Raw genomic sequence first — 26,594 nt, forward strand, 5'->3', positions numbered from 1 at the left:
AACCTCCCTGAAGCTAACGGTTATTTAGGATTTACTAACTGAGCATGTGCACTGCCTCATCACTGAAGGGAACCTTGTAGTCCACCCTCTGTGCTCTGAGCATGTGCAGTGCCCTTAAACATGGCGGCCTGTTCGGAGTCCCTTATCCACTGAGCATGTGCAATGCCCACAACTCTCCAACTCAGCCTGACTTGTGGCAGGGGCTGTGATGACTGCATTTTGGGGAAGTCTCATATACCAACTTAAAAAAATATATCGATTTGTTGGTGTTATCTGGAAATATGGAGAGCTTTATCACCATGACTTGAAAGCAGAAGAAATGTGTCCTGTGTCTTTAAGAGCTATGAATGCAGGGGCTTTAGGTGATGGAGCAGTAGACTTGTTTGGATCCGTCCGGGCTGCAGCCTTCCAGCACTATTTACTAAAGCTGCTGACTTTACAGTAGAATAAAATCCCCTCTGGCTCCCGGGTAACCTTCACTTTACCTGGGAGCTCTGTATCTCTTACCAACACCTAGCCTGGGTCTACATCATTCTGCAACAGCCAGCAAAATGTAAGTACTCTGTGTGATTTTAGAACTGGCTTACAGTTACTGTTTCAGAGAGAGAGAGAGAATCATTTAGCAATTCTTGGTTTGGAACGTTGATCAGATCTGTATTGATGCTCTGGTATGATCATGGCATTGGGAGAACCTTGTCAGCAATGATGTAATGCAGTAGGCTGGTACTGACCCAGTCTCTGCCCAGAGATAACAGAATTCTATTCACTCTTCATTCCTCAGCTGGATGATACAATGTATGGTGTGGGGCTGGATGACAGTATATGATGAATAGTTATATATAATAATAATTAAGGCTGCATTGAAGTCTATATTACATTATATTTATGTTAGTACCTATATTAATATTAATATGTTATAGAATCTATGGGCACTTAATAAATCCTATTAATAATAGGTACAGGGGGCATTGTAGTTTACAGAATGACAGTTGTGGGTACAATGCAGCTCATAATGCAGAACGTGGGATGATGCATAGAATGCAGGATGCAGAGCCCCAATTCAGAATATAGTATAGCCTAGGATGCAGACTGCAAACAGTGAGAAGCTGTAGCCCAAACGGCGAAGGACTTTAATATATACTATAACCCATAATGCAAACACAGACTGATGGTTAGTGTTCTTCAAGATGCAGAGCAGTTTAGGATGCAGAGCACCTTTTAAGAAATACTGTCACCCAGGATGTAGAGCACCTTTTAGGTTTAGGATATAATGTCACCCAGGTTGCAGAGCAGCTTTGAGGATATACCGTCACCCAGGATGCAGAGCATCTTTTAGGTTTAGGATATACTGTCACCCAGGATGCAGAGCATCTTTTAGGTTTAGGATATACTGTCACCCAGGATGCAGAGCATCTTTTAGGTTTAGGATATACTGTCACCCAGGTTGCAGAGCATCTTTGAGGATATACTGTCACCCAGGATGCAGAGCACCTTTTAAGATTTAGTGTCAACCAGGATGGAGAGCACTTTTCAGAATACTGTGCAACAAAGATACAGAGCACATATCGGGTGCATTGTACAATGATGCAGAGCAAATTTTAGGATACATTGTAACTCAGATGCAGAGCAGATTTTAGGATACATTGTAACTCAGATGCAGAGCAGATTTTAGGATACAGTGTAACTCAGATGCAGAGCAGATTTTAGGATACAGTGTAACTCAGATGCAGAGCAGATTTTAGGATACAGTGTAACTCAGATGCAGAGCAGATTTTAGGATACAGTGTAACTCAGATGCAGAGCAGATTTTAGGATACAGTGTAACTCAGATGCAGAGCAGATTTTAGGATACAGTGTAACTCAGATGCAGAGCAGATTTTAGGATACAATGTACAGTGATACAGGGCACATTCTATGATACATTGTACAGTGATACAGGGCACATTCTATGATACATTGTACAGTGATACAGGGCACATTCTATGATACATTGTACAGTGATACAGGGCACATTTTAGAATGCATTGTACTGTGATGCAGAGCACATTTTAGGATACACATTGTACACTGATGCAGAGCACATTTTAGGATACACATTGTACACTGATGCAGAGCACATTTTAGGATACACATTGTACACTGATGCAGAGCAATATAACCCTCTCTGTCACTGACTCACTAACCTTTCATCACTTTCCAGAAGCTGCATTAAGTCTCTACGCCCACACATCCCATACTGTGGGTTCATTTGCCCTTCACAGTGATTCCCTCTGTAGATCAAATTAGAAGATCCTCATCTGATATCATTACAAACAGTTATTTGTGTATAGCTTGGATCAAGAGCTTCAGAATAGATAACTGTGTTCCTATGAGAAGTATGAACAGAGCCAAGCAGTTTATACTATAATAAAACATCTGTTGGGCTACTGATCATAAGTTTTATTTTTGCGGGTTACAAATTAAAAGCGTGAAATGTTTATTTTTATTTTTTAAACGAGTTCTTCTCGTCCTGATTGAACATAGCAGAACTGTTGGTACAGATCTAAAAATACTGACAACTTGTTCCCTGTAGGCTGCTGTGATGGGTTATGTAAATTCCTCCCATGCCATTGTTCAGTGTGACTGATGTCTATTGATAGGATAAGGATTTCAGTTAATACATTGCTTAGGGCTAACATCTTTTTTAACATACAATGCAATGACAACTGTACATGTATTGAGTCATCTACATGTCATCAAACTGTGTGAAACTTTACTTTGTGATTGGCAATAATAAGGATACGTGAATGGATATTAATTCATTCATTGTATATTTTCCTCCCATACACTATAACATGCATTTTCATTAACTTCTTGTTGTAGCTCACTGTGTCAATATATTTGTCTCTGACTTCCTCAAATATTCTGTCAATTTTCTCACTCTTTTTTTTTCTTCACTTTTGTACATGTAAGATTAACTAATTCATTCATTCATTCATTCATTCATTCATCCATTCATTCACTCTCTCTATATATTATTTTCAAATTCTCTCTTATAAACCGTATGATATTAATTATTTTATCTATTTGTTTTATTTTTCTCACTCATTCACTCACATAATTCGTAACTGCCATTCTTTCATCGATTCTCTCTCTTTCCCTTTTTCACTTATATAGTCCATACAATTTACCTTTTTTAAAATCATATACGCTATATTACATTCGTTTATTGATTATTTTTCTCTCTTGCCGTCTAATATAAGCCTTGTCATCATGTCTGTTCATTCTCTCACACATTTTCTCTTTAATTTAGAAAAGCCAATCATGTTTTTTGGTGCTAAGTCATAGCTTACTTGTTACTAGACTATTCTGTATTTTGGTGATGTAGTTGTATCATATATAAGGATTTATTATTTTGTTTCTTTTAGGTATTTTTTTTTTTTTTTTTAATCAATTTCTTTTTGGACACTCGCACCTTTTCCTCCAAAACAAAAATACCTCCAAAGTGATTTTCTTTTGACTCAATGACTTTTGGCCTAAATTTAGCATTTACTTTTTATAACTGTGCATAGATAATCACTGTTGATTTTTTTTTAGCAGCGAAAGTCTAGATACCGCTGAACTGTATTTAACCTTTTGTGTTAACTATAATCTTTTTTTTCCTGTGATCTGATTTAATGATCTACTCATTATTTCCCTTCCTTAATTGTCCTCCTGATATTTGCGAATAAAGTTTATTTCGAAGAGGTAGCAATGCAATCCTGGTTTGCCAATAGGTGGCCCTTCGAGCTGCTGCAGCTTAGCAAATCCTAGAACCCTTTGCCAGCTTGTGTAATGTTAGACGGTAGTAGTGGTTATCGGAAATAACCTCCTAGCAAAGTTGGAAAAATTAATATAGGAAATTAAGTAGTTATTGTGCCATTCCCAAACCCAAGGTCGGGTCATGAAGATAACAACATTTGAACATTTTAGAGGTTGGACAAACAGTTTTTAGTTTTTTCTGGTAGCCAGAACATTCCAACACTAAACCCAGGAAGCCATGTTAACACCATTGATGCAGGGCTGGATTAAGAACCTACTGGACCTGGTGCTGATGAGTATGATGGGCCTAATTACAGAATCTGATAGACAAAAAACATGACAACAGTCATACCTCCCAAGTGTCAGCTGGAGGTGATGGTAGAAGGAAACTCACAGCATGCAATAATATGAAAAATCACACCCTAAGCTAATCTCGCTTTCATCTCTCCATAAAGTCTATCTGTCCATCTTACAAGCCCCCAGCTCTCAGATCTCTCACTAATAACAAACTCTGAATCATTTCTCCTCTGCACTCACTTGTCTACTCCTCTCCATCCCTTCTAACCAGCAGACAGAAACTCCTAGTATTTAGCATGGGACACAGAAAGAAGTGGATGTAGTGAATGTATCAGAAAGGGGACATGTCACCCTGTAGGGAGACCAAAGCAGCAAGAGCATTTTCACACTGTGCATAGCTAGCTTAAGGCAAATTATTTTACAGTCAGACCATCCACAGAAGCCTTGCTCTCCTGAATCCCTCCTAAGTTCCCACACTTAATTCCTGTTGCTGAAAGCAAGAACGTGATGATGATGAGTAAAATAACTTTTTTGAATTTTTATTTTAATGAATGGGCCTATCCTATGGGCATAGGCCTGGAGCTTCAACTTCGTTAGCCCCCAACTAAATCTGTCTCTGCACTGATGAATCAGTGTTATAAATAATGATATTTTCTTATTAAACAAAAAAAACAAAACATTTTAGTACATGTGTTATTTTCTATTTATATTTTTTTACCGGGCCAGATTAATGCAATACTGCAGCCATGCGACACAAGTAGAGCACAGTGATAGGTTAAATGCCATTTAATACCAAGTGTCCTGGAGAACCCAGTTATGCTCTGCTTGTGTAAGACAGTATATTTGGCAATTTTGCTTCCCTTGGTTGATTTATTAATTATATTGTCACTGTCTTAGATTTATATGTTTGTTTTATTTTTATTATTATTATTATTATACGCTAGGGATTATTCAGGCCAAATTAAAACAATTATGTTGAGCTGCAGATCTAATGTCATGTTTTACCTTTGCAACCGCGAGAGAAGAATTATAGTTACCAATGAAACATTTTAACGACCAGAGCAAAACACATACATAAGATAATACATTACAATGATATAACATATTAATTTATGTGTTTAATTTAATGCCATTGTATTCGACAGTACCAAGTCAACTGACAGGCAAGAAGAGTTACACAAATAATGGGATTCTGCTAAAACCATTTTGAATGTTTTTTTAAACCCAGGCGCTGGGAGCTTTACATTAAATGTTTTCACTTTGCATGTAAATAGCATTCTACTGGGAGCAATCCACTCCATGAATCTAGCAATACACTAGCCACAGATGACTCTTCTGAGCACAGATGATTCCTAGTGACTCTTATCACCAGCTGTTTGCTTTTATATTCACGGCAGTGGCGTACATACCGGGGTCCCGGCCGCCCTGCGACCCAGGTATGTTCCCACAGGGCCAGCCTCTTCTCCTGGGGGACCCAGCCACCTCAGGGCCCCCCGAGGCTGGCCCTGCTGTCACCCGGCTGGCGGGTGCGCGAGGGAGCACTCTCCCCTGAGTGCTCCCTCTTCAGCTCCCTCGCGCACCGCACCGAAACCGGAGCCGGAAGATGACGTCATCTTCCGGCTCCGGCATCAGTACGCGCGCGCGAGGGAGCTGAAGAGGAAGCACTCAGGGGAGAGTGCTCCCTCGCGCACCCGCCAGCCGGGTGACAGCAGGGCCAGCAACACCACTGGACCCCAGGGAATCCCCTCAGCTCTCCCACAGGTAAGGAGGCTGGGGGGATTAAATAAAAAAAAAAAAAAAAAAGTTAGAGTGTGTTAGTGTTAGAGTGTGTGTGTTAGTGTGAGTGTGTTAGTGTTAGTGTGAGTGTGTTAGTGTTAGAGTGTGTGTGTTAGTGTTAGAGTGTGTGTTAGTGAGTGTGTTAGTGTTAGGGTGTGTGTTAGTGAGTGTGTGTGTGTGTTAGTGTGAGTGTGTTAGTGTTAGAGTGTGTGTGTTAGTGTTAGAGTGTGTGTTAGTGAGTGTGTTAGTGTTAGAGTGTGTGTTAGTGAGTGTGTGTGTGTTAGTGTTAGAGTGTGTGCGTGTGTGTGTGTTAGTGTGTTAGTGTTAGACTGTGTGTGTTAGTGTTAGAGTGTGTGTTAGTGTTAGAGTATGTGTGTGTCTGTTACTGAGTATGTTTGTGTGCGTCTGTCACTGAGTGTGTGTCTGTCAGTAAATGTGTGCGTTTGTTCATGAGTGTGTGTGTGTGTGTGTGTCTTAAGCACTTACCTTTCTCCAGCGCCGGACTCCCTTGGCGCTGGGAATCTCTCCGTCCCGATCCGCCTCTCAGCTCCGAATGCACATGCGTGGCAAGAGCCACGCGCGCATTCAAACCGCCCATAGGAAAGTATTACTCAATGCTTTCCTATGGACGTTCAGCGTCTTCTCACTGTGATTTTCACAGTGAGAATCGCAGAAAATCCTCTAGCGGCTGTCAATGAGACAGCCACTAGAGGCTGGATTAACCCTCAGTGAAACATAGCAGTTTCTCTGAAACTGCTATGTTTTCAGCTGCAGGGTTAAAACTAGAGAGACCTGGCACCCAGACCACTTCATTGAGCTGATGTGATCTGGGTGTCTGTAGTGGTCCTTTAATAAGTGTATGTCTTTATGCATGCACTGGCGTACATACCGCGGTCGAACGGGTCGCAGCCCTGCGACCAGGTTCCCGCCGCCATGTGTTGCGGCCCCAGCCTGCGCAGAGTAAGCGCTCGCGCGGGGGGGGCCCCCGGATCAGTTTTCGCACCGGGGCCCCATGGGTTGTGTGTACGCCACTGATTCACGGGTTTATTAATCCACTAACAATCACAGGGTTAGTCACGAAAGAGTGGCAACGGGAAACTCCAATTCAATTCAAAGTGAATTTCAAATTTTAGGCTAAAACTAAAAAGCCATTGTGGCCTAAATTTAAAATTAAAATCTTTAATTCCTGACAATTCATACTTTTAGAGAATAATCATTTTAACAAGGAATTCTGGGGAATTGAAAAAGAAACTGCAACATTTAGGCCAAACAGCCTTGTTAAAAACTTAAGTGAGTCTGAGAATTTGTTTTTTGAAATTAGTAGCGCAAACTTGCAGTAGAGATTGTAGCCGTAATAGTCCAGACCAGAAAGGGAGGTTCTCCAGAAAGCTTGTCATTAAAAAATTCTGTTAGTCCAATAAAAAAGGTATTATAAGATACAAATTTTATCTGTTTTTTACATATATATAATGGAAAAATAAAACTGGTCCAAGCTCTTGCACTCCAACTAAATTGTTAGTACCCGGTGCCCAGTCACAAATTAATAATATATACAAAAATTACCGTCACTCTGGGTTTTCTTCTATCGTTATTTAAAGCAAATCCCAGTTGATGTTTCAGCTCCTAAATGGAGCTCTCATCAGAACATGCCTGATGTCCTGATGAAAGCTTTGTTTAGGAGCTGAAACGTTGACTTGGATTTGCTTTAAAGAAAGAGAAGATTATTGCTTACTATTTAAAATATAAGATTAGATGTGTTATAGCCTCTGCATGGATTACCATATTTTGTCATGTATACATACAACTAAATAAGTAAATATGTGTTTTTAGTGCATCTCTTGGCTTGCCATTGCTCTGTGAGGGAGGCCACTTAAAAGGATCACTCTGGTGTCAGGAATACAAATGTGTTAGGTAGCTGCCCTCTCGCTTTACCCCCCTTGAAAAGATGAAAACTCACCTATTTTCCAGCACTGCGCGGGTCTGCCACTGCTTGCCCACCCCTACTCTGTCTCCTTGGCTACGATCATTGAATCCAATGCTTTCCCAAATCGCTGTGGTGCACCAATCACCATCTCCTCATAGAGATGCATTGAATCAGTGCATCTCCATGGGGAGCGTTCAGTGACTGCCACTAGAGGTGTTCCTAGGCTAAATGTTAACATGCCTTTTCTATGAAAAGGCAGGGTTTACATTAAAAAGCCTTTAGGGACATGCTATAGACACCAGGACCACTGCATTAAGCTGTAGTTGTTCCGATGATTATAGTGTTCCTTTAAAGTTCACTTTGATCAGATACAGCACAACTGAACAAAATCATGTGCAAGCAGAGGGGTATTTAAAAAAAAAAATGCACCCCAAGACGAATTTAGACCTTCAATATGTGAATGGTTTTAGCATAGAAATGGGGAGAAAGAGAAAGAGAAGAGAGCTGAAATTAGAGAACGAGAGAGAAGTGAACAGAAATTGTTATTAAAGGAACACTCCTATGTTAGAAAGGCAAATAGGTATCTGTAATTATTATTATTTTATTATTTATACAGTGCCAGCAAATTCCGTAGCACTGTTCAATGGGTGGACTAACAGACACGTAATTGTAACCAGACAAATGGACGCTCGGGAACAGAGGGATTGAAGTCCCGGCTCAATGAGCTTACATGCTAGAGGGAGTGGGGTACAGTGACACAAAGGGTATAAGTAGAGGTAATGAAATATGAAAATGAGCCTCGCCGCCGCATTCACTATAGATTGCAGCGGAGCAATATGGGAACACGTCGGGCCACTGACAAGGGGATTGCAGTAGTCAAGTAATGTAAGAGAGTTCCTGATTTTTTTTTTGGATTCCCCTCACAACTTGGTAGAAATTTAAAAAATAAGTTAAACTGAACTTTAATCCAGCGGTGTCTTGGTCTGGCCATGGCCACCGCTCTTAATCTGAAGTAATTTGGACGTATTGCCTTGGCCAATCAAATGCTTTTCCATAGAGAAGCATTGAGTGCTGTATTGTGCATCTTTGTTCTGTGTCTTTAGTAGTCTATTGGGGAGACCTAACTGCATTCAGTGTCGTCATGTGTCTGAATGTTAACACTGTACATTTTATACAGTCCTCACAAAGAGGTGCCTCTAGTAGCTGTGTGATTGACACACTGACTGATACATGTTAACATTGCCATTTCTTACAAACGGCAATGCTTATCAATATATTTGATTTGTTACATTGCATGGACAACAGCGGTGGCTTTGTGGTCAGAGTATTTCTTTATATGTGCTTATTACAATATAATGCCAATGTCAAAGTTATGCAGATGTCCCTGGATAGATTAGACATAATTGCAAGCATTTCCCCTTGTGATTAATTTCACCAATTTTGTGCAATTTTCTACAATATAACTATGATCTGAGTATTTTTGAGATACCTAGATTTTCCTGTTCAATCATTCCTGTACAAGACTCGTCTCATAGACATCCTAGGAGGTACTGCCTTTATTAACACTCCAGATTCACTATTACATTATTAAAATATTTTTGGAAGACTCTCCTCTTACAGATTACAAAGTTTCCCTCTCTGGGGGTTTCAGATTTGCTCTCTATACATTAATTAATGATCTGTAAACCAGTTAATCACCCATTCCCTACTTAACTCCCCACACAGATATACCAGACATACTTTATAAAAATAATGTTGTGTTATTTACCCAAACCATAGACATCACAAATGAACTCTGCAAACAGATACATTCACTTTCCTCATATGCATCACACATTATACAATCCCCAACAATATTAGGGGAGCACTTCATTCTATACGTTAGGACATCACCAGAGGCCCCAGCTCACTCACAAAAGAATAAGTGGGGAATGGCCTTCACTCAGTCCCATATTAGTACTCTATTTGTCAATATCAATTTTCAATCAAGACCAACTAAGACACAGAGCTATGTGTAATACATTTACATTGTGACATTGTAGTGATTCCTGCGGTACACATTGTATACCCTGAGTTTGTTCAGATGCCATGCATTTCTAGTTACTAATAGTAGAGATATTACCATCTGCTGCAGACATGTATGTTCTGTTCTGTATGTATGTCACTCAGTGATGTATTTCATATAGTGCAACGTTAACATTCCATACCTATTGCTCATTGGCTTTCTGTAGTTTAATACATTCTCCAGATGAGGAATCTGAAGACGAAAGACCATATATTTCACCGTAGACGGCAAAAATATTCTGATACAGTAACGTGTCATGCTAAAGAAGGCAAATTCATCTAATGAGCTGTCTGTATAGTTTTATACCACACATATTAAAAAGGTTATTTGTTAGAGATGTATGCATACAAAGTATCCTAAAAGAATCCTTTCCCCTTGAAACATTTAAATGGGTTAATAAGTAAAGTGTAGGTTTGTAACTGAGAATTTCTTCTACTTGAAAATTCAGAGAGAAGAATAAGAACCAATCGGTAAATAGCGGAGTGACCTATGAACAGGAGACAATAAATCATGTGTTGCACAAAACGTTTTCAGTTGAGAGGAAAGTCCTCTAGGTCCCAGTGAGGGAATCTCAAGTAGGGAGCAGGTTGAAGAGCAATAAATTTATGACTAACATTGACACGTTAAGTGTTTCTGAACTACACTTCCCATAATGCTCTGCCAGCTTTAATGAAGTTTATAAATATCCATCATTCTGCTCAAAGGAATGATCGCAATGCCTGGGTGGTGTGTCCCGTTGTGCTTGCATGTGGAGTTACTTGTTGCTATATAGTATCCACCTATAGGTGGTGTTCCAAAAACAGTGATTTTCCCTTGTTCATACACAAGAAGACATTATGTGATAATCCTAGTCATTGATTCTCCTTCCTCCTCATTTGGAGATCTTCTTAACAAAGTTCATCAATACCAGGTTTACCAAATATGCATATTTTCATACTCCCACACAATTTTTTGTTAAGCATGGCATTTTTGCACTCTATGATCTTGTATAATGTACCAAACTGGTAAATCGATCAGTTAACATCAACATTTCGCCCCCCCCCCCCCCCCCCGCCAGGCCTCTGTCTCTCTCTATAAAATCCTGAGGGCCGTAAAGTGTATAGATTGCTGTACCACTTGGGAACATTGAATGATTTTATGAGGCTTGTATGATCGCCACTTTTGTCTTGTCTTGACAAAGAACGTCAAATAGGCTTTTCATATGACCGAAATACAATGCATTACAGTGCATTTTCCTATGAAGATTCGAGAGTTCTTATATTCTTCTTACTAAGGCTGTTTCAACTATAGATTCTTCAAGAGCTGATCTTATTTTATGTAAAGCATCTGTCAAGGGCCAACATGAATGCAATGCCAGCTGCTTGAGTCTTAAATTTCCATCCCACTTCCATATTGCAGTAAATTCTTTACTGGGGAGAATCCTAAATGTAGCTTTGTCAAAGCTCCGAACTCAAAATGCTTTAGCTATGTATAGTAGCAGTGCACCTACCTCTATAATCACAGTGTTGGTGACTTTAAGGATTTATCAAATCCTGCCTGTAGAATAATGTGCCGTGGGTCTGCTTTGCCAAAGTTCCACGATAAGAATGTCATGAATCATAAAACGAATATTTTCCAAAACCTTAATGCATTTGTGTATTAAGCAGACGTAATATGATTCTGGAGACTTAGAGTCACTCTGGTTGAACTTTCTCTAAAATTTCTTCCTTTTAGAAACAAATGTTTAAAGTTAATTTTTTTTTGGGGGGGGGGGAGGAGACAGATTGGACTTTAAGTGAAAAGGTCTTACTGGAATGGTGGTTTTAACAGGAACAAGTGTTTTATCATTGTTAGAATACCTTCTCACCTACTAGGAAAAACTATTTACCAGCACTTAGTTTGAGGTTTGAGCATCCACTACCATGGACACTCATCTAACTCTTTTCCAAGTAACTCTTTATCGAAAAGCGCAAGTTTTCCTTTCCTTTCCTTAGGTTAGCTATTTTTTTTTAAACCTTTACTTTAAGTGGTATGAAACCACAAAAACTTGTTCTTAATAGTGGTGAATGTTTCTTTACGTTAACCAGGATTTGACCCCAGAAAGTACGCCGCAGGAATAACTCTGGATGTGCTTCAAATTATATTTTACAATTACACAGGCTTTTCGTGAAAGCTCTATTTTGCACTCAAAGCTTTAAGCTATAATGTAATCTGTCCTGCTACCATCAATGCTGAAAGGTGTGCTGCCATTGCCATATTGATTGTCTCTAATGAATCATCATTATCAGCCTTATCAATGTTACATTCTAGATTTGTTCCCTGGTGACTCTGCATGAAATATTTTCGTAAATCAATTATTGTGTGATTTATTTCTAAATCAATTATTAGATTGTTTTTGGTCCTCCATATCAAATGATCTAAGCAGTGAATTGTCAGCTCTGGCCATGGCACTATTAATTTTACAAAAAGTGCAGATTTCAATCCTCTTTAACGCTTTTAGAGAGGGGGAGCTACCAAACAGGGACATGTCTATGGCCAATATAGTCTTAATCCCAAAGCCAGGCAAGGATCCTCTGCTCCCGGGTCACTATAGGCCAATCTCCCTGACAAACCACGACAAAACGATTTTGTCAAAAATGTTTGCAGTATCATAGTGTTCACAGAATCCAAATAGTTCAGCGATCCATTAAGTATTTGGGTATACAACTAGCAGCTGACCTGTCAACTGTCAATTGAACTATTCCCTATTGATAAAGCTCTTGAGAAATGAAAACTGGATGGACAAACCTATCTCATGGGTGTGGAGTGTCCACTCAGTTAAAATGAAAATACTACTGCAAATACCTGATCCAAACTCTGCCCCTTCCCATTACCAAATCAGACCTAGCACCTCTACAAAAAGCAATAGGCTTGTTTATTTGGCCGATTAAATGCCATAGGGTCTCACGAAAGGTTCTATACCGCCCGAAGTTGAAGGGGCAGTTCGGACTTCCACATCTCTACTTCTATTACGTGGCAGCACAATTGGTGCAATTGCCAATGTGGCACGCCTCTCTTGAGGAAAGAAAATGGGTGAACGTAGAGTCACTATGGGAGGAGCAGATCCCCCCCAGTATTTCATGTGGGTACCAAGGGAGAATAGGATACTGTTACGAACTACCTGCCCCGCTATCCTCAATTCGCTTAGATTTTGGGATGCTTCAGCTAAGAAATATGGTTTAGCATTAACCCCTTCACCACTAACAACGTTGTTACGGAACAGAGCATTCCATGTATTGGCCCATATAGGAACCTAGAAAGGGAGGGTCTACAGAGAATCTGCCACTTATACGATAGGGGGAACTCAACCATAGAGCTCACCTAAACCCAGTAGGCTTCTTTAGATACTTACAACTCCAGAACTTTGCGAAACAACCACACAGGGAAGCAGCACACAAACCTATTTTGTTCTTTGAGAATATGTTTCGGAACAAATCTATGCAGAAAAGCCTAATCTACCTAATATATACTCACTGTCAGGATCGGGACAGGGATCCAACACGCAGAATACAAACAGGAGATAGGTACGTATACCGGACCTTAGAATGGCCGGACTAACGTAAGGAGAAAGCAAAGAATGGTCAGAGACAAGCCGAGGTCGAGGGAACGAGAGAACAGGTAAGCGAGAGACGAGCCGAGGTCAAAGGACACGAGAGATAAACTGGAACGAAAGTACAAGCCGAGTCAAAACCAAATAGACAATAGTAATAAGAGCACTGAGGGACCAGACAAGCTAGAACCACGACAGGGCACTGAACCATTGCACACATCCCTCTTTTATACCTTGGTTCTTTAATTGATGACTCCGCCCTTGCCGAGCCCTGATTCGTTGTTCAGAACTAGATTGACAGGTCGGGATGTGATTGCCGTCATGACGTCGGCTCCTGAGCGCCGCGTCATAAAAGGAAGCGGGGCTATCGCGGCCGGTGTGTGAACGGCTATGAGAGCTGTGAGGATTGGGTGAATCAGCCCCCCTGAGAGGACGGCCGCTGGGAAGTCTAACCTCCGGGGTAGAGACTTCAGGTACCCTGACAGTACCCCCCCTCTCAGAAACGCCCACCGGGCGGAAGGAACCGGGGCGAGACGGAAAACGAGCATGAAAAGCCCTGAGGAGGCGAGGAGCATGCACATCTTCCTGGACCACCCAAGACCTTTCCTCAGGACCATAACCTTTCCAGTCAACAAGATATTGCACCCTCCCCCGAGAAATTCGAGAATCGAGAATGGACTTGATCTCATACTCCTCCTGACCCTCAACCTGGACAGAACGAGGGGAGGACACAGCGGAGGAAAATCTGTTACACACCAAAGGTTTCAATAAGGAAACATGAAAGGAGTTCGGGATGCGCAGGGCAGGTGGAAGAGCCAGACGATACGCAACCGGGTTTATACGAGACAGAACCCTGTAAGGGCCTATGTAACGAGGAGCAAATTTCATGGAAGGAACCTTCAAGCGGATGTTTCTGGTACTCAACCATACCCTATCACCCGGGGAGAACACTGGAGCCACCCGTCTGCGTTTGTCAGCGTGTCGTTTGGACACCGTGGAATTATGAAGAAGAATTCGTCGAGTCTGATCCCACAACTTTCTCAGATTGGCAACATGAACATCAACCGACGGTATCCCTTGGGAGGGGGAGACCGACGGAAGAACGGAAGGATGGAAGCCATAATTCATGAAAAAGGGGCTAGAACAAGTAGAATCGCAAACAAGGTTGTTGTGCGCAAACTCCGCCCAAGGAATCAGACCGACCCAATCGTCCTGGTGTTCAGAAACAAAACAACGCAAAAACTGTTCAACCTTTTGGTTGGTGCGTTCGGCAGCTCCGTTGGACTGAGGATGATAGGCAGAGGAAAAATTTAATTTGATGCCAAGTTGAGAACAGAAGGACCTCCAAAACCGGGAAACAAATTGGGACCCTCTATCAGAAACAATTTCAGAAGGAATACCATGTAAACGAAAAATCTCCCTCGCGAAAATCTCAGCCAATTCGGGAGAAGAGGGCAATTTAGGCAGAGGTACAAAATGAGCCATTTTAGTAAACCTGTCAATCACTGTGAGGATAACAGTATGTTTCTTAGAAACAGGCAAATCAACAATGAAGTCCATAGCCAAACAAGACCATGGTTTCTCGGGAATTTCTAGGGGGTGCAAAAGCCCACATGGAAGCGTATGAGGTTGGTTAGTTCTCATAAAGACATCACATGCCCCGACGAAGTCCTTTACATCCTTACGTAACGAAGGCCACCAGAAATCTTTAGAAATCAGGGAACATGACTTGCGTATGCCAGGGTGTCCGGCAAATTTACTGTTATGAAAACACTGCATTAGTTCCAGTTGGAGTTTAGGAGGAACAAAGTACCGATCCCCAGGACTAAGTCCGGGTGCCAGATGCTGTAACTTCTTGATCTCAGCCAGCAACGGAGAGTGAATCTTGATGCTAGTGCTGGCAATAATATTACACTTGGGAACTATAGAAGAAAAAACCATATCAGACATAGTAGAAGGTTCATGTTGGCGGGACAATGCATCGGCCTTAGAGTTCTTAGAACCAGGTCTATAAGTGAGCACGTAGTTGAAATGAGTAAGGAACAAAGACCAACGAGCCTGCCTGGCGGATAAGCGTTTGGCTTCCCCTATATATGACAAATTCTTGTGATCCGTCAAAATAGTAACCGGGTGTAAAGTCCCTTCCAACAAATGTCTCCACTCCTTTAAAGCCATAATGACCGCTAATAGTTCCCTGTCACCAATATCATATCTGCTCTCCCAGACAATTTCTTGGAAAAGAAACCACATGGGTGCAGCGGTTTATTCAAACCTAGCCTTTGGGACAGGATAGCGCCTACACCTGTCTCTGAGGCGTCTACCTCGAGTAAAAACGGCAAAGATGTGTCAGGATGAACTAATATCGGTGCTGAGGCAAACTGTTCCTTGAGAGTACTGAAAGCAACAAGCGCCTCCGGAGACCAGGTCTTAGTATCCGCACCGTGTCTAGTCATGTTGGTAATAGGAGCAATAATAGACGAGTACCCCTTAATGAAGCGCCTATAGTAATTTGAGAATCCGATAAACCTCTGAATGGCCTTGAGTCCCTTGGGCAATGGCCAATCTAAGATTGATTGGAGTTTAACCGGGTCCATCTTAAACCCCTCTCCAGAAATAACGTAACCAAGAAAATGTATCTGAGATTGGTCAAAGCTACACTTCTCCAATTTGCAGTACAAACCATGTTGTAGAAGCTTATGCAATACCCTTCTGACTTGTTTGTGGTGAATCTCAGGCTCTCTAGAGTGTATTAGTATATCATCCAAATAAACTATAACACATTCATGTTGAAATTTCCTAAGAACCTCATTAATTAAGTCCTGGAATACAGCAGGAGCATTGCAAAGTCCGAAGGGCATTACCGTATACTCATAGTGGCCATACCGGGTATTGAAAGCCGTTTTCCATTCATCACCCTGCTGAATTCTCACCAAGTTATAAGCTCCCCTCAGATCTAACTTGGTAAAAATCTTGGAGCCTTTCAGGCGATCAAATAGCTCAGTAATCAGGGGAATAGGATAACCATTTCTGATCGTTATCTTATTCAAGCCCCGATAATCAATGCAAGGCCGTAGTGTGCCGTCTTTCTTATCTACAAAAAAGAAACCGGCCCCGGCTGGAGAAGAGGATCTCCTAATAAATCCTTTGTCTAGATTCTCCTGTATGTATTCCTCTAAGACTAAGTTCTCCTTAGTGGATAGAGGATATACATTACCCCTCGGAGGCATAGTACCAGGTAGGAGTCTAATCTTACAGTCAAAGGACCTGTGTGGGGGTAAAGTATCAGCCCTCCTTTTATCAAAGACTGCCTTTAAATCCAGGTACTGTGAGGGTATCCGTAAATCTGTGGGCTGGTTAGAGTTACTAGGTGTGTCCACTACGCAAACCGGTGAGATTTTCTGTACACAACCCTTCTGGCAACCCTGACCCCAGGAGACTATCTCACCTTGTTCCCAATCAATAATAGGGTTATGCTTTTTAAGCCAGGGGTACCCCAAGACTATAGGAACTGAAGGAGATGAGATAAGCATGAGAGAAATATCCTCCTCGTGTAAAATACCAATGGTCAACTTAACTGGTATAGTCTCACGAGAAATAACAGGATCTGATAATGGTCTACCATCTATGGCCTCAACGGCCAAGGGTGTCTCCCTTAGCTGAGATGGGATAGAGTGGTTCTTGACAAAGGCTTGGTCAATAAAGCTTTCAGCTGCTCCGGAATCTATTAATGCCATAGCATTAAGTACTCCCTTTTCCCAAGTTAAAGAAACAGGTAACAGTAGCCTATGATCCTTGTAATCATATGTAGAGGACAAAATAGAAACACCCAAGACCTGTCCTCTTGAGGAACTTAGGTGCGAGCGTTTCCCGGACGGTTAGGGCAATTTAGGCGTAGGTGACCTCCTATTCCACAATACATACACAGACCCTCCCTTCTCCTATATTGTCTTTCATTTTCTGAGAGACGAGTGTTACCAATCTGCATAGGTTCTGGGAGAGCTAGAGTAGTAGATTCAGAATTCTGAAATGCGGGAGCTAGTCTTAAGGAAGGTTTATAACTTCTATCACGAGTGTTCTGCCTCTGTCTCATGCGTTCATCTATTCGAGAGATAAATGAAATTAATTCTTCCAAATTTTCAGGAAGATCTCTAGTGGCAACCTCGTCTAAGATCACATCTGATAATCCGTTCAGAAATACGTCCATATAGGCTTGTTCATTCCACTTGACCTCTGCTGCCAAGGATCTGAACTCTAACGCATAATCCACAAGGGTTAGACTTTGCTGTCTAAGACGTAATAGTAATCTAGCTGCACTGGCCTTTCTTCCTGGAGGATCAAAAGTCCTCCTAAAAGTAGTAACAAATGCATTATAATTATAGACTACTGGATTATCATTTTCCCACAGAGGGTTAGCCCATCTAAGAGCTTTGTCAATGAGTAGCGAGATTATGAATCCAACCTTCGCCCTGTCTGTAGGGTAGGCGCGGGGTTGTAATTCAAAATGAATCCCTATCTGGTTTAGGAAACCTCGACAGGTATCCGGAGAACCGCCATACCGTAAAGGGGAAGTAAAACGGGAAGAGGCTCCCACTGTGGCTACCTCTAGGCTTGTATTAGCAAGAGAGATGGGTGGTGTACGCATCTCCTCTGCTTGATTACTTGGATGGGATAGCAATGCTTGCAGCGCTAGAGCCATTTGGTCCATTCTATGGTCCATGGCTTCAAACCTCGAGTCAGGAGAACCAATCTGAGCGTTTGTACCTGCAGGATCCATGGCCCTGTCGTAATGTCAGGATCGGGACAGGGATCCAACACGCAGAATACAAACAAGAGATAGGTACGTATACCGGACCTTAGAATGGCCGGACTAACGTAAGGAGAAAGCAAAGAATGGTCAGAGACAAGCCGAGGTCGAGGGAACGAGAGAACAGGTAAGCGAGAGACGAGCCGAGGTCAAAGGACACGAGAGATAAACTGGAACGAAAGTACAAGCCGAGTCAAAACCAAATAGACAATAGTAATAAGAGCACTGAGGGACCAGACAAGCTAGAACCACGACAGGGCAATGAACCATTACACACATCCCTCTTTTATACCTTGGTTCTTTAATTGATGACTCCGCCCTTGCCGAGCCCTGATTCGTTGTTCAGAACTAGATTGACAGGTCGGGATGTGATTGCCGTCATGACGTCGGCTCCTGAGCGCCGCGTCATAAAAGGAAGCGGGGCTATCGCGGCCGGCGTGTGAACGGCTATGAGAGCTGTGAGGATTGGGTGAATCAGCCCCCCTGAGAGGACGGCCGCTGGGAAGTCTAACCTCCTCCGAGGTAGAGACTTCAGGTACCCTGACACTCACCTATGCATTGAAACACAGGAATCAGGTCCCCTAACCTACACAGAACAATGGGAAAAAGATTTAGGTGAAGACCTAGAGGTCATTGAGCAGCAAGAGATTTGGAAAGCCAACAACGCCACCTCCATCTGTGTATCCCTGCAGGAACAAGCATTTAAAATGTTTATATGGTACAAAACTCCAGCCAAACTCCATAGAATGAATAAATTACCAACGAACATCTGTTGGAAGGGATGCGGCTCACAGGCACATATTCATATGTGGTGGGAGTGCCCCCAAATGCAGACATAGTAGAAGACTATAAGGGACCTTTTAATTCAGATATTCTAAAGAGCCCTGGAACTGAACCTTGGCACAAGCGTGGCTCAAATCAGATACTCCACCTATACCAGTGGTTATAGCCAAAATTAAACACACGTGCCTCATGGACAATTGAACTGAGAGATAAAGGATCAACAAAGAAGTTTGACAAAATCTGGGAACACTAGGTGACTAGCAATCTTTCTGATTGACAATCTGGCTGGTTTCTGTTTGGGTTTTTATGATAGTAGCTTGACCATGGGAGCCCATAGGATGATTCGTAGACAGAGATGGGAGACCCCTTTGTTAACCCCCCTTGTGGTCGGGGGAACGGTGCTGCATCTATGGCCCATTCTTTTGTACTTTATTTCGCTGTCTCTCTCCTGCTTCTCTTTTCTTTCTCCCTCTCTTCTTTATTTACCCCACCTTATTACACTCAGAGGATACATTGGAGATACAATTCTATATGGTGGCTCTCCATATAATAACAAGCCGAACAATTTAGAGCCTCTATCAGACACTCCCTTTCTAGGAATAAAGGGAATATACGGTTCAAATATATTTTTGTATTAAAACATTGTAAAGTGCTGCAGAATCTGTTGGTGCTATATAAATGGTAATAATAATAATAATAATAAAAAAAACATTTAAAAAAATGACACCTTTCTGTTGGAAAATGACCGAGCTGTAAACTATATCAATGTAATGTACCCGATTGTTATTGCTTGCTTATTATTGTTTTATTATTGTTTTTCATTGTGTACTTCATGGTGACTTCCACATGCTGTATGTTCTATTTATCATACCAAAATAAAAAATTAAAGAAAAAATACAAAGTGCCGATTTTAATAGAGAGCTTAATTCAGAAGGCTCAGAGCATCTACTTCTTGCAAATACTTCTCATTGAGCTGCATTGCGAAGTCTGTAATTGGACAACCACAGAAAGTCTGGGCGGAGTTAGAAGGGGAGGGCTTTCAAAGGCTGCAGACAAAAGATCTGCAGCATTTGTAAGCTGTTTTTAGGTATACCCACAATGAATAGAAATGCATAATTAAATACATGCACATTTTCATTCGGGTATATATACCAAACTGTGATTTTATTTTTTTTGTATTTGGATTGGAGTGTCCTTTCAAATTATGATAATCAAGAAGAACTCTGGTATTTTTGAACACCCCTTTTACTATTGAGCCTCCATCTAATTGGAATACCATTCCAGACACAAGTCATTTTAGGGACATTAGACGTCAGGTGGTGACTGCTCCCTTTTGTATCACACTACTTATAATGCTGTACTTATTTACCAATAATGTTGTTTTAGAGGAAACTCTCAAAGGTTCAGACCTTATCGCATTTGCATAAAACTAGAAGTTGACCATTTGAGTTCTCTTGTGTGACATTCAATTTATATACTTCTAGTTTATTAATGCTATCTCGTTTTTCTCATTTCAGATTGGCAGCAAGAACAATAAATCATCTTTTTTTTTTTTTATTGGCAAACGAAAAGCAAATTAAACAACACCCAGAATATCCTGTAATAAAATCTAAAAAAAATGGTGTAAGGTGAAAAAAGGAAATGTGAGGTCTCAGAAGAATTGAATGCTTGTTGTTTTTATTTGACTTAAATAGAGAACACGTTACACTGACGAGTGACGACTACAAACAAGTCACTGATCTGGACCAGACTGGAAAATAAATGTATTTTCACAAGTGCTGTGGAGATTTGGTTTACTGTGAGTGAATACGTTGGCGAAAAAGAATTAGCGACGACAACACAGAAAGGAATCATGAAACTTTAAGTTCTAGCTGTTAAATGTTTCCTTTGTGTTGGTCTCAAAAAACACAAAGTTAAGGATGGAACCTGCAGATAAAAGGTAAATTTGTGCCTTAGTGTCACTCCTTTTTTTTTTTTTAAATAAATTCTTTATTTATATTTATTTTTCATATTTAAGTTAGCAAGGAAGGGAATTCCAGAATGAAGAAGAAATGTTATGGGTGTCGATCACATCTTTACAGTGATGATATAACAGGGTACAATAATAAGCATTTATACATTCAGTAATATATTCTGCCACAAAGGAGGTGCAATGTACTTCGACCTTGTTGACAAAGTGGTGATACTCATATATCCTGTATGGTGGTGGAGAAGAAACCTCCTGTTTTATGAGATGTGAGGTTTGGGAATGTAGATGGGTAAAAGCCATAAGGGTGTTTGTGTGTGCGTTGATTTGTATGTTTAAGCATTTTGAATCTGGCCGCGGTATGGAATCATTAAGGTTAGAGAGAGTTGTTAATGCTCTGTAGCTAGTGGGGTGTGGGGTGTACCCTCGGTTGTTAGTGAAGTGACCAGATGGGGCCTACCCCTCTCGGTAGGTTTGAGAGGGAGGGAAAGAAAGCAAGACAGCTAGAAAGGAGATGAGAGATAAGGACAAATAGTAGGGGAGGAGAGGGAGGGAAAGGGGGGAAAGAGAGAGAGGGAAGCCAAATAACCTTGCGTCGGGAGCCAAATATTTAGGGAAGGGAAGTCCTTCCCAAAGATGGTATGTTCTAAGTCTACCCATCTTTTGAAGCCATAGGGGGCATGAAGGTTCTGAATTTGGGCCAGTTGCGCTGCGTGGTAGTAGTGAGTATCACTCCTTCTTACTGACTGTTTAAAAGCATTCTAAGCTGTGGTGCCGGGGACTCATTGAAAAATGTATTTTCTATAGCTTTTCTTAGATTTACATTTTCCTTAGTAAACATCCCATTAAGGGAGCATTATATCACCTTTTGTGGAAACACACAGGGTAACAGAAATATTTAGGTCACCATTCCTGGCTGTTTTTCCATAATAAACACCCCCTCCCAGCCTCGTTTACACATGGACTCCATTTAATTTTCAGTTAATAAATCAGTCAAGGAATGCAAAACAAAGCTTAGTCCATTAATTCTGATTTATCTTTCCCAGGGATGGGCAGCAAAGTTGGGGCAAACATATCGTGAACTTGTATCACCCGTGGCGCTTTTTTTTTTCATATTTCTCCACAATCTTGTTTGCCAGGACTTTTTGTCATTGCCTTTTTTCACAGTCAAGCACAAAAACGCAAAAGATCTTTTTTATAAGTTTATAAGAAAAAATATGCAAAATGGCTAACATCCTGCAAAATGGCTAACAAGAGCTAGATGTTCACAAGTCTCTTCACGTGCAAGTGAACTGAATACAACATTCATAACAGGAGTAGATTCATGAAACTGATAATGTTCAAGAGGTATCGGCAAAATGGCATGAGAATTTAAAATTTCCCAAATTTTGGTCTCCATTTGCCTTTGCCTTAAATTGGTCAATGCACAGCCAGAGCTACTTTTATCAGAGTTTATTTTCATTCTAAAAACTATTTTTCTATTTAATACTTTAATTTCATATACATCTAAACAAAATACGGAAGGCATTAACATAAAACTTCAGTCTGTGACAACATTCCATTGTGGTTTCCATTAAGCATATTTGAAAGTGTGTCCTTTAATTACTTAATTGTTTAAAGGTGCATGTGGTTATAACCCCTTTACCACCAAGGCCATGTAGTTTAAAAAAATATATAAAACAAATAAAAAGAAATAGCCATAATATTTTTGCAGTAATGAATCTTTATAGCATACTCAGAATGCAGTTGATGTTTTTAGTTGACTTAAAGTTTAACCTACAAATGTTTCAGTAGAATCTGATAGGAGGGATAACCTGCCATTTTGTATTCTGCAGAGATGAAGGGACCAAATCGACTGAAGCAAAGTGAAATATAAGCATAGCGTTATGGGTTAAATATTGTTTTGAACTGTCATGAAAAAAGGAAAGTTAGGAAATGTGTACACATTGTTGAAAGAGAAGAGGTTTAAAAGCCAACACGTTCATAAACAAAACCAGTAATTCTGCAGGGCCTGGCTGGCTGCTATTATATGCCGTCAGATCCTATTCACTGCGCAAAAATAGGAAACAGCTTGCATTCCACTTAGACCACTTCATGTTGCTCAGGACCCCATGGGCGAATGAGCTCACACAGTTCAGTATTTTGTTTTTGTCTTTTTGCCAAGAAATTTAAATTTTTCTTTTGTAGGTTTTATGTATTAACTAATGTAAAATCTTTTTATTTAATTTTTTTATTAAAATGCTATGCTTTATCTGTCAATCATTGCTAAATTATATGACTTGAAATCTCATACATTCAATGCTATATTCTTGCATTTTAGTAGAACATTCAACTGTAAATCTGTTTTTCTATAAAGACAGTGGTATTTATTTTTTTTTTAGCTTTTTTTGTTTTGTTTTGATTACATTATGTGTTAGGTAGTGTTGCCACATATGCTGTTTGTAATGGCAAGCTTATAAAAAACAGCCAATAGTTACATTGGATGAAATGTAAACTGTCTACCAAATATACAGATTACAGTAAGTAAAAAATCAGAGCACTTATGATGTTTCGCCTGTGCCCTAATGAATGCTATTACCATTACAATGCCACTCAAATGGAACTCGATATTTTACAAACTCTGTTTTGGCTACAATAATAGACGCAAATTAATTCCTATGCTGAAAGCTCGATTGACAGCTGAGTTGTATATGGCTTTCTTATCCCCCCTCCCAAAGTTATGGTCTCAAGAATTAAGCATTCTTGTGCGTCCAGAATTATTGGATAAAGCTCAAGGGATGCTTCTTGGCTCAAAGCAAAAAAAAATACCCCAAAACACGATCTGTGAGAAACCGAATGTGTAAGAGTGCGAAAAATAAGGATGAAATGAAATTAAATAAGATATGTATTTAATACCTAACGTAATGTTGTACCATGGAGATGTTGTATTGCCAATAGCAAAGTTGTGTCAAACTGTAAACCTAATTGCAAACTTCATGTTAAGAGATCTTAGCGGAGTTTAAGACATTTTCTAAGTCCGCTATTTGGGCTATATTATGTTAGGTCACCACTGACTGCACTCCATTTCACTGTATAGTGAATAACACCCCAAAGTCCATAAATCCTAATGTAACCTTTTCTTTAAATTGTTAGAACCTGGATTCTTTGATGTCTTATGGGGTGTGCTTACTTGTATCATAGGAAAGTTTCTTTTCTTTTTCGTTGAGGTAGTGCTAGTTTTAAATTTGGTTTTAGTGCAATACGTCCCTGTCTATACATTAATTGCATAATAATTTCTTCTGCAAGTTGCAGCCCTCAGCTGATTTGTTTACACTCAGTGGATGTATGTACTACTGGCTGCTTCCTCCACCTTCATGTTTAACATGACCTGAGTCTAAATTTAGCCATTGACTCATTGTTTCTTGTATGCATCGACTGCAGAATCCAGCTAACGCAGCTCCTGATCCGTGCTTGAGTCTTTCCTCTGCTGACTATAGGAGTCGGTAACACATGCTTCCTGTGCTAGATAGCTTTGAAAACATAGGTGACATAAAAATGGATAAATGACATCCATGAGTGGAAGTAGGAAGGACTGACAGTGTACTGAGATTTGTAAATACAATATGGGGGCAGATGGTCTGCATTTAATATTGACACACTGAAGACAAACAACTATTTATAGTGTCTTCCAAATGAGCCATATGGTATGTACGCAGATGTCACATTTACTAGATAGACTATATCACAGCACAGATGGCTGAAATAGACACTTAAAAGTTAAATATTAAAATTGAACAATAAAGAGAACGAATTACCATCTTTATGTGTGAAATCTTAACGAAGTACATGAAGTGATTTTTTTGTTTTAAAGCTAAAATATATAGGTTGGAAAAATACAGTCTAAGCTAATCACAACATCCTGTTAAGTAAATAAAATAGTAGATTTTCCACCCTGATGAGTTCCATTTTAACTTATGACTTCTGTAAGATTTTGTGAATAGACCTGGGAGTGCCGACTACTGTGATGATATTCTAGATATAGTAACACTCAGGTCTGCGCTTTTTTTATTATGTTTTAATACAAGATTTTAGCACTAAATGAACACTCTTGAGCAAAATAATAACTACAGTCCACTGTGATATTATGGTGCCAGTATGTCCCTGACTTCCTGTTTCAGTGTCAAACTGTTTTTGCTGAACTGTTTGGACAAAATTGACTTACGCCCCACATCCAATCCCTGTCCACAAGAAAATAGTTAAAGGTGAGGTTAGGAGGTACAAATGCAAACAGTGGAAGCAGGAATTTTTCCGGGGGCGGGTAGCATAATTGTAATGACATCCATGCTTGGTCCCTTTTTGACAGTGTCATGATAGGGAAGGGGCATAGTCATTATCACATAAAGCCAGGGTGAATAGCGTTTTCACAACTATGGTGTCTGTAATACATGTTTGTATTTCTGACAATATAGTGTTCCTTTAAGCAAATTAAAGGAACATTCTGGTCACCATAACAACTTCATCTAAATGAAAGTCCTATGATGCCAGGATGCCCCTGGGTGCTCTCTTTCCTTTTAAGGGTTAAACCGCTCTCAAATGGTTTAACCCCAAAGGCTTCCTCCAGTTCCAGATCTCCAGGTCGCTCAGTGTCATTCGGCTTCTGAAACGGAGTGTCAGGAAGTGCAGGTTGACGTCGGGCGTGGGTGCTGCAGATTGACTACAGTGGTCAGCTGACGCTCTAAGCCAATCGCTAGTTCCCGGTTCATAATTTTTTTTTTACTTTTTATGTATGGGGAGCTACTGATTGGCTTAGAGTGCCAACTCTAGCCAATCAGCGACACCCCTACCCAGCAGCACTCTGTGCTTCCTGAAACTCAGTAAATAACAGTGCACACATTAACACTGATTTTTTTTTACCTGGGGAGATGAGAAGGTCCAAAGTTTCCCTGCCAGACCCAGGTACCAAAGCCTTATGATGTGGTGTCCAGAATAAAGTGGAGAGTTCACTTCACTTGTCCTTCCTGCTTCAATCTCCTTTTCTTCGCCTTCATTTGACAGTCTTCTTTTTCTTCTGCTCCTTTACCTGTCTGCTTATTTTGTTCCCTTCTGCTCCTTTCTCTTTCTGATCCCTTTCTGCTCCTTGCAGAACCTTTTTGCTCCTTCTGATTCTTTCTGCTCCTTTACCTTTGTGCTCCTTCTGTCCCTTTCTGCTCTTTGCAGACCCTTCCTTCTCCTTGCTGCCTCTTCCTGCACCTTGCTGACCCTTCTCCTACTTTACATTTGTGCTCCTTCTGCCCCCTCCAGCTCATTGCTGATCCTTTCTGCTCCTTGATGTCCCTTCCTGCTCATTTTTGTTCCTACTCCTCCTTTACCTTTGTGCTCCTTCTGTCCATTTCTGCTCCTTGCTGCCCTTTCCAGCTCCCTGCTGACCCTTTCTGCTCCTTCCACTTTACCTTTGTGCTGCTTTAACTTCCAGCTCCTTGCTGACCCTTCCTGCTCCCTGCTGACCCTTCCTTCTCCTTGCTGACCCTTCCTTCTCCTTACAGCCCCTCCCTGCTCATTTATGTTCCTCTGTGCTCCTTCTCCTACTTTTGTGCTCATTGCTGTCCCTTCCAGCTCCTTGCCGACCCTTCCTGTAGGCTGTCTCCCTCATCC

At 40.7% G+C, this 26,594-nt stretch overlaps 1 protein-coding gene across 1 annotated transcript in view; it reads left to right on the forward strand.

Annotated features, from left to right (window-relative positions):
* The first annotated feature begins 219 nt into the window (after positions 1-219).
* Positions 220-26,594, forward strand: part of SACS (sacsin molecular chaperone) — an 89,022-nt gene continuing 62,647 nt past the window's right edge. Inside the window, exons 1-2 of the mRNA XM_063429749.1 lie at positions 220-553; positions 20,515-20,936. Coding sequence (XP_063285819.1) covers positions 20,917-20,936 — 20 coding nt within the window. The 5' untranslated portion in view covers positions 220-553; positions 20,515-20,916. The remainder of the gene's footprint in view (positions 554-20,514; positions 20,937-26,594) is intronic.

Source organism: Pelobates fuscus, chromosome 1 (genome assembly GCF_036172605.1).
Source record: "Pelobates fuscus isolate aPelFus1 chromosome 1, aPelFus1.pri, whole genome shotgun sequence".
NCBI classification, from domain to species: Eukaryota; Metazoa; Chordata; class Amphibia; order Anura; family Pelobatidae; genus Pelobates; species Pelobates fuscus.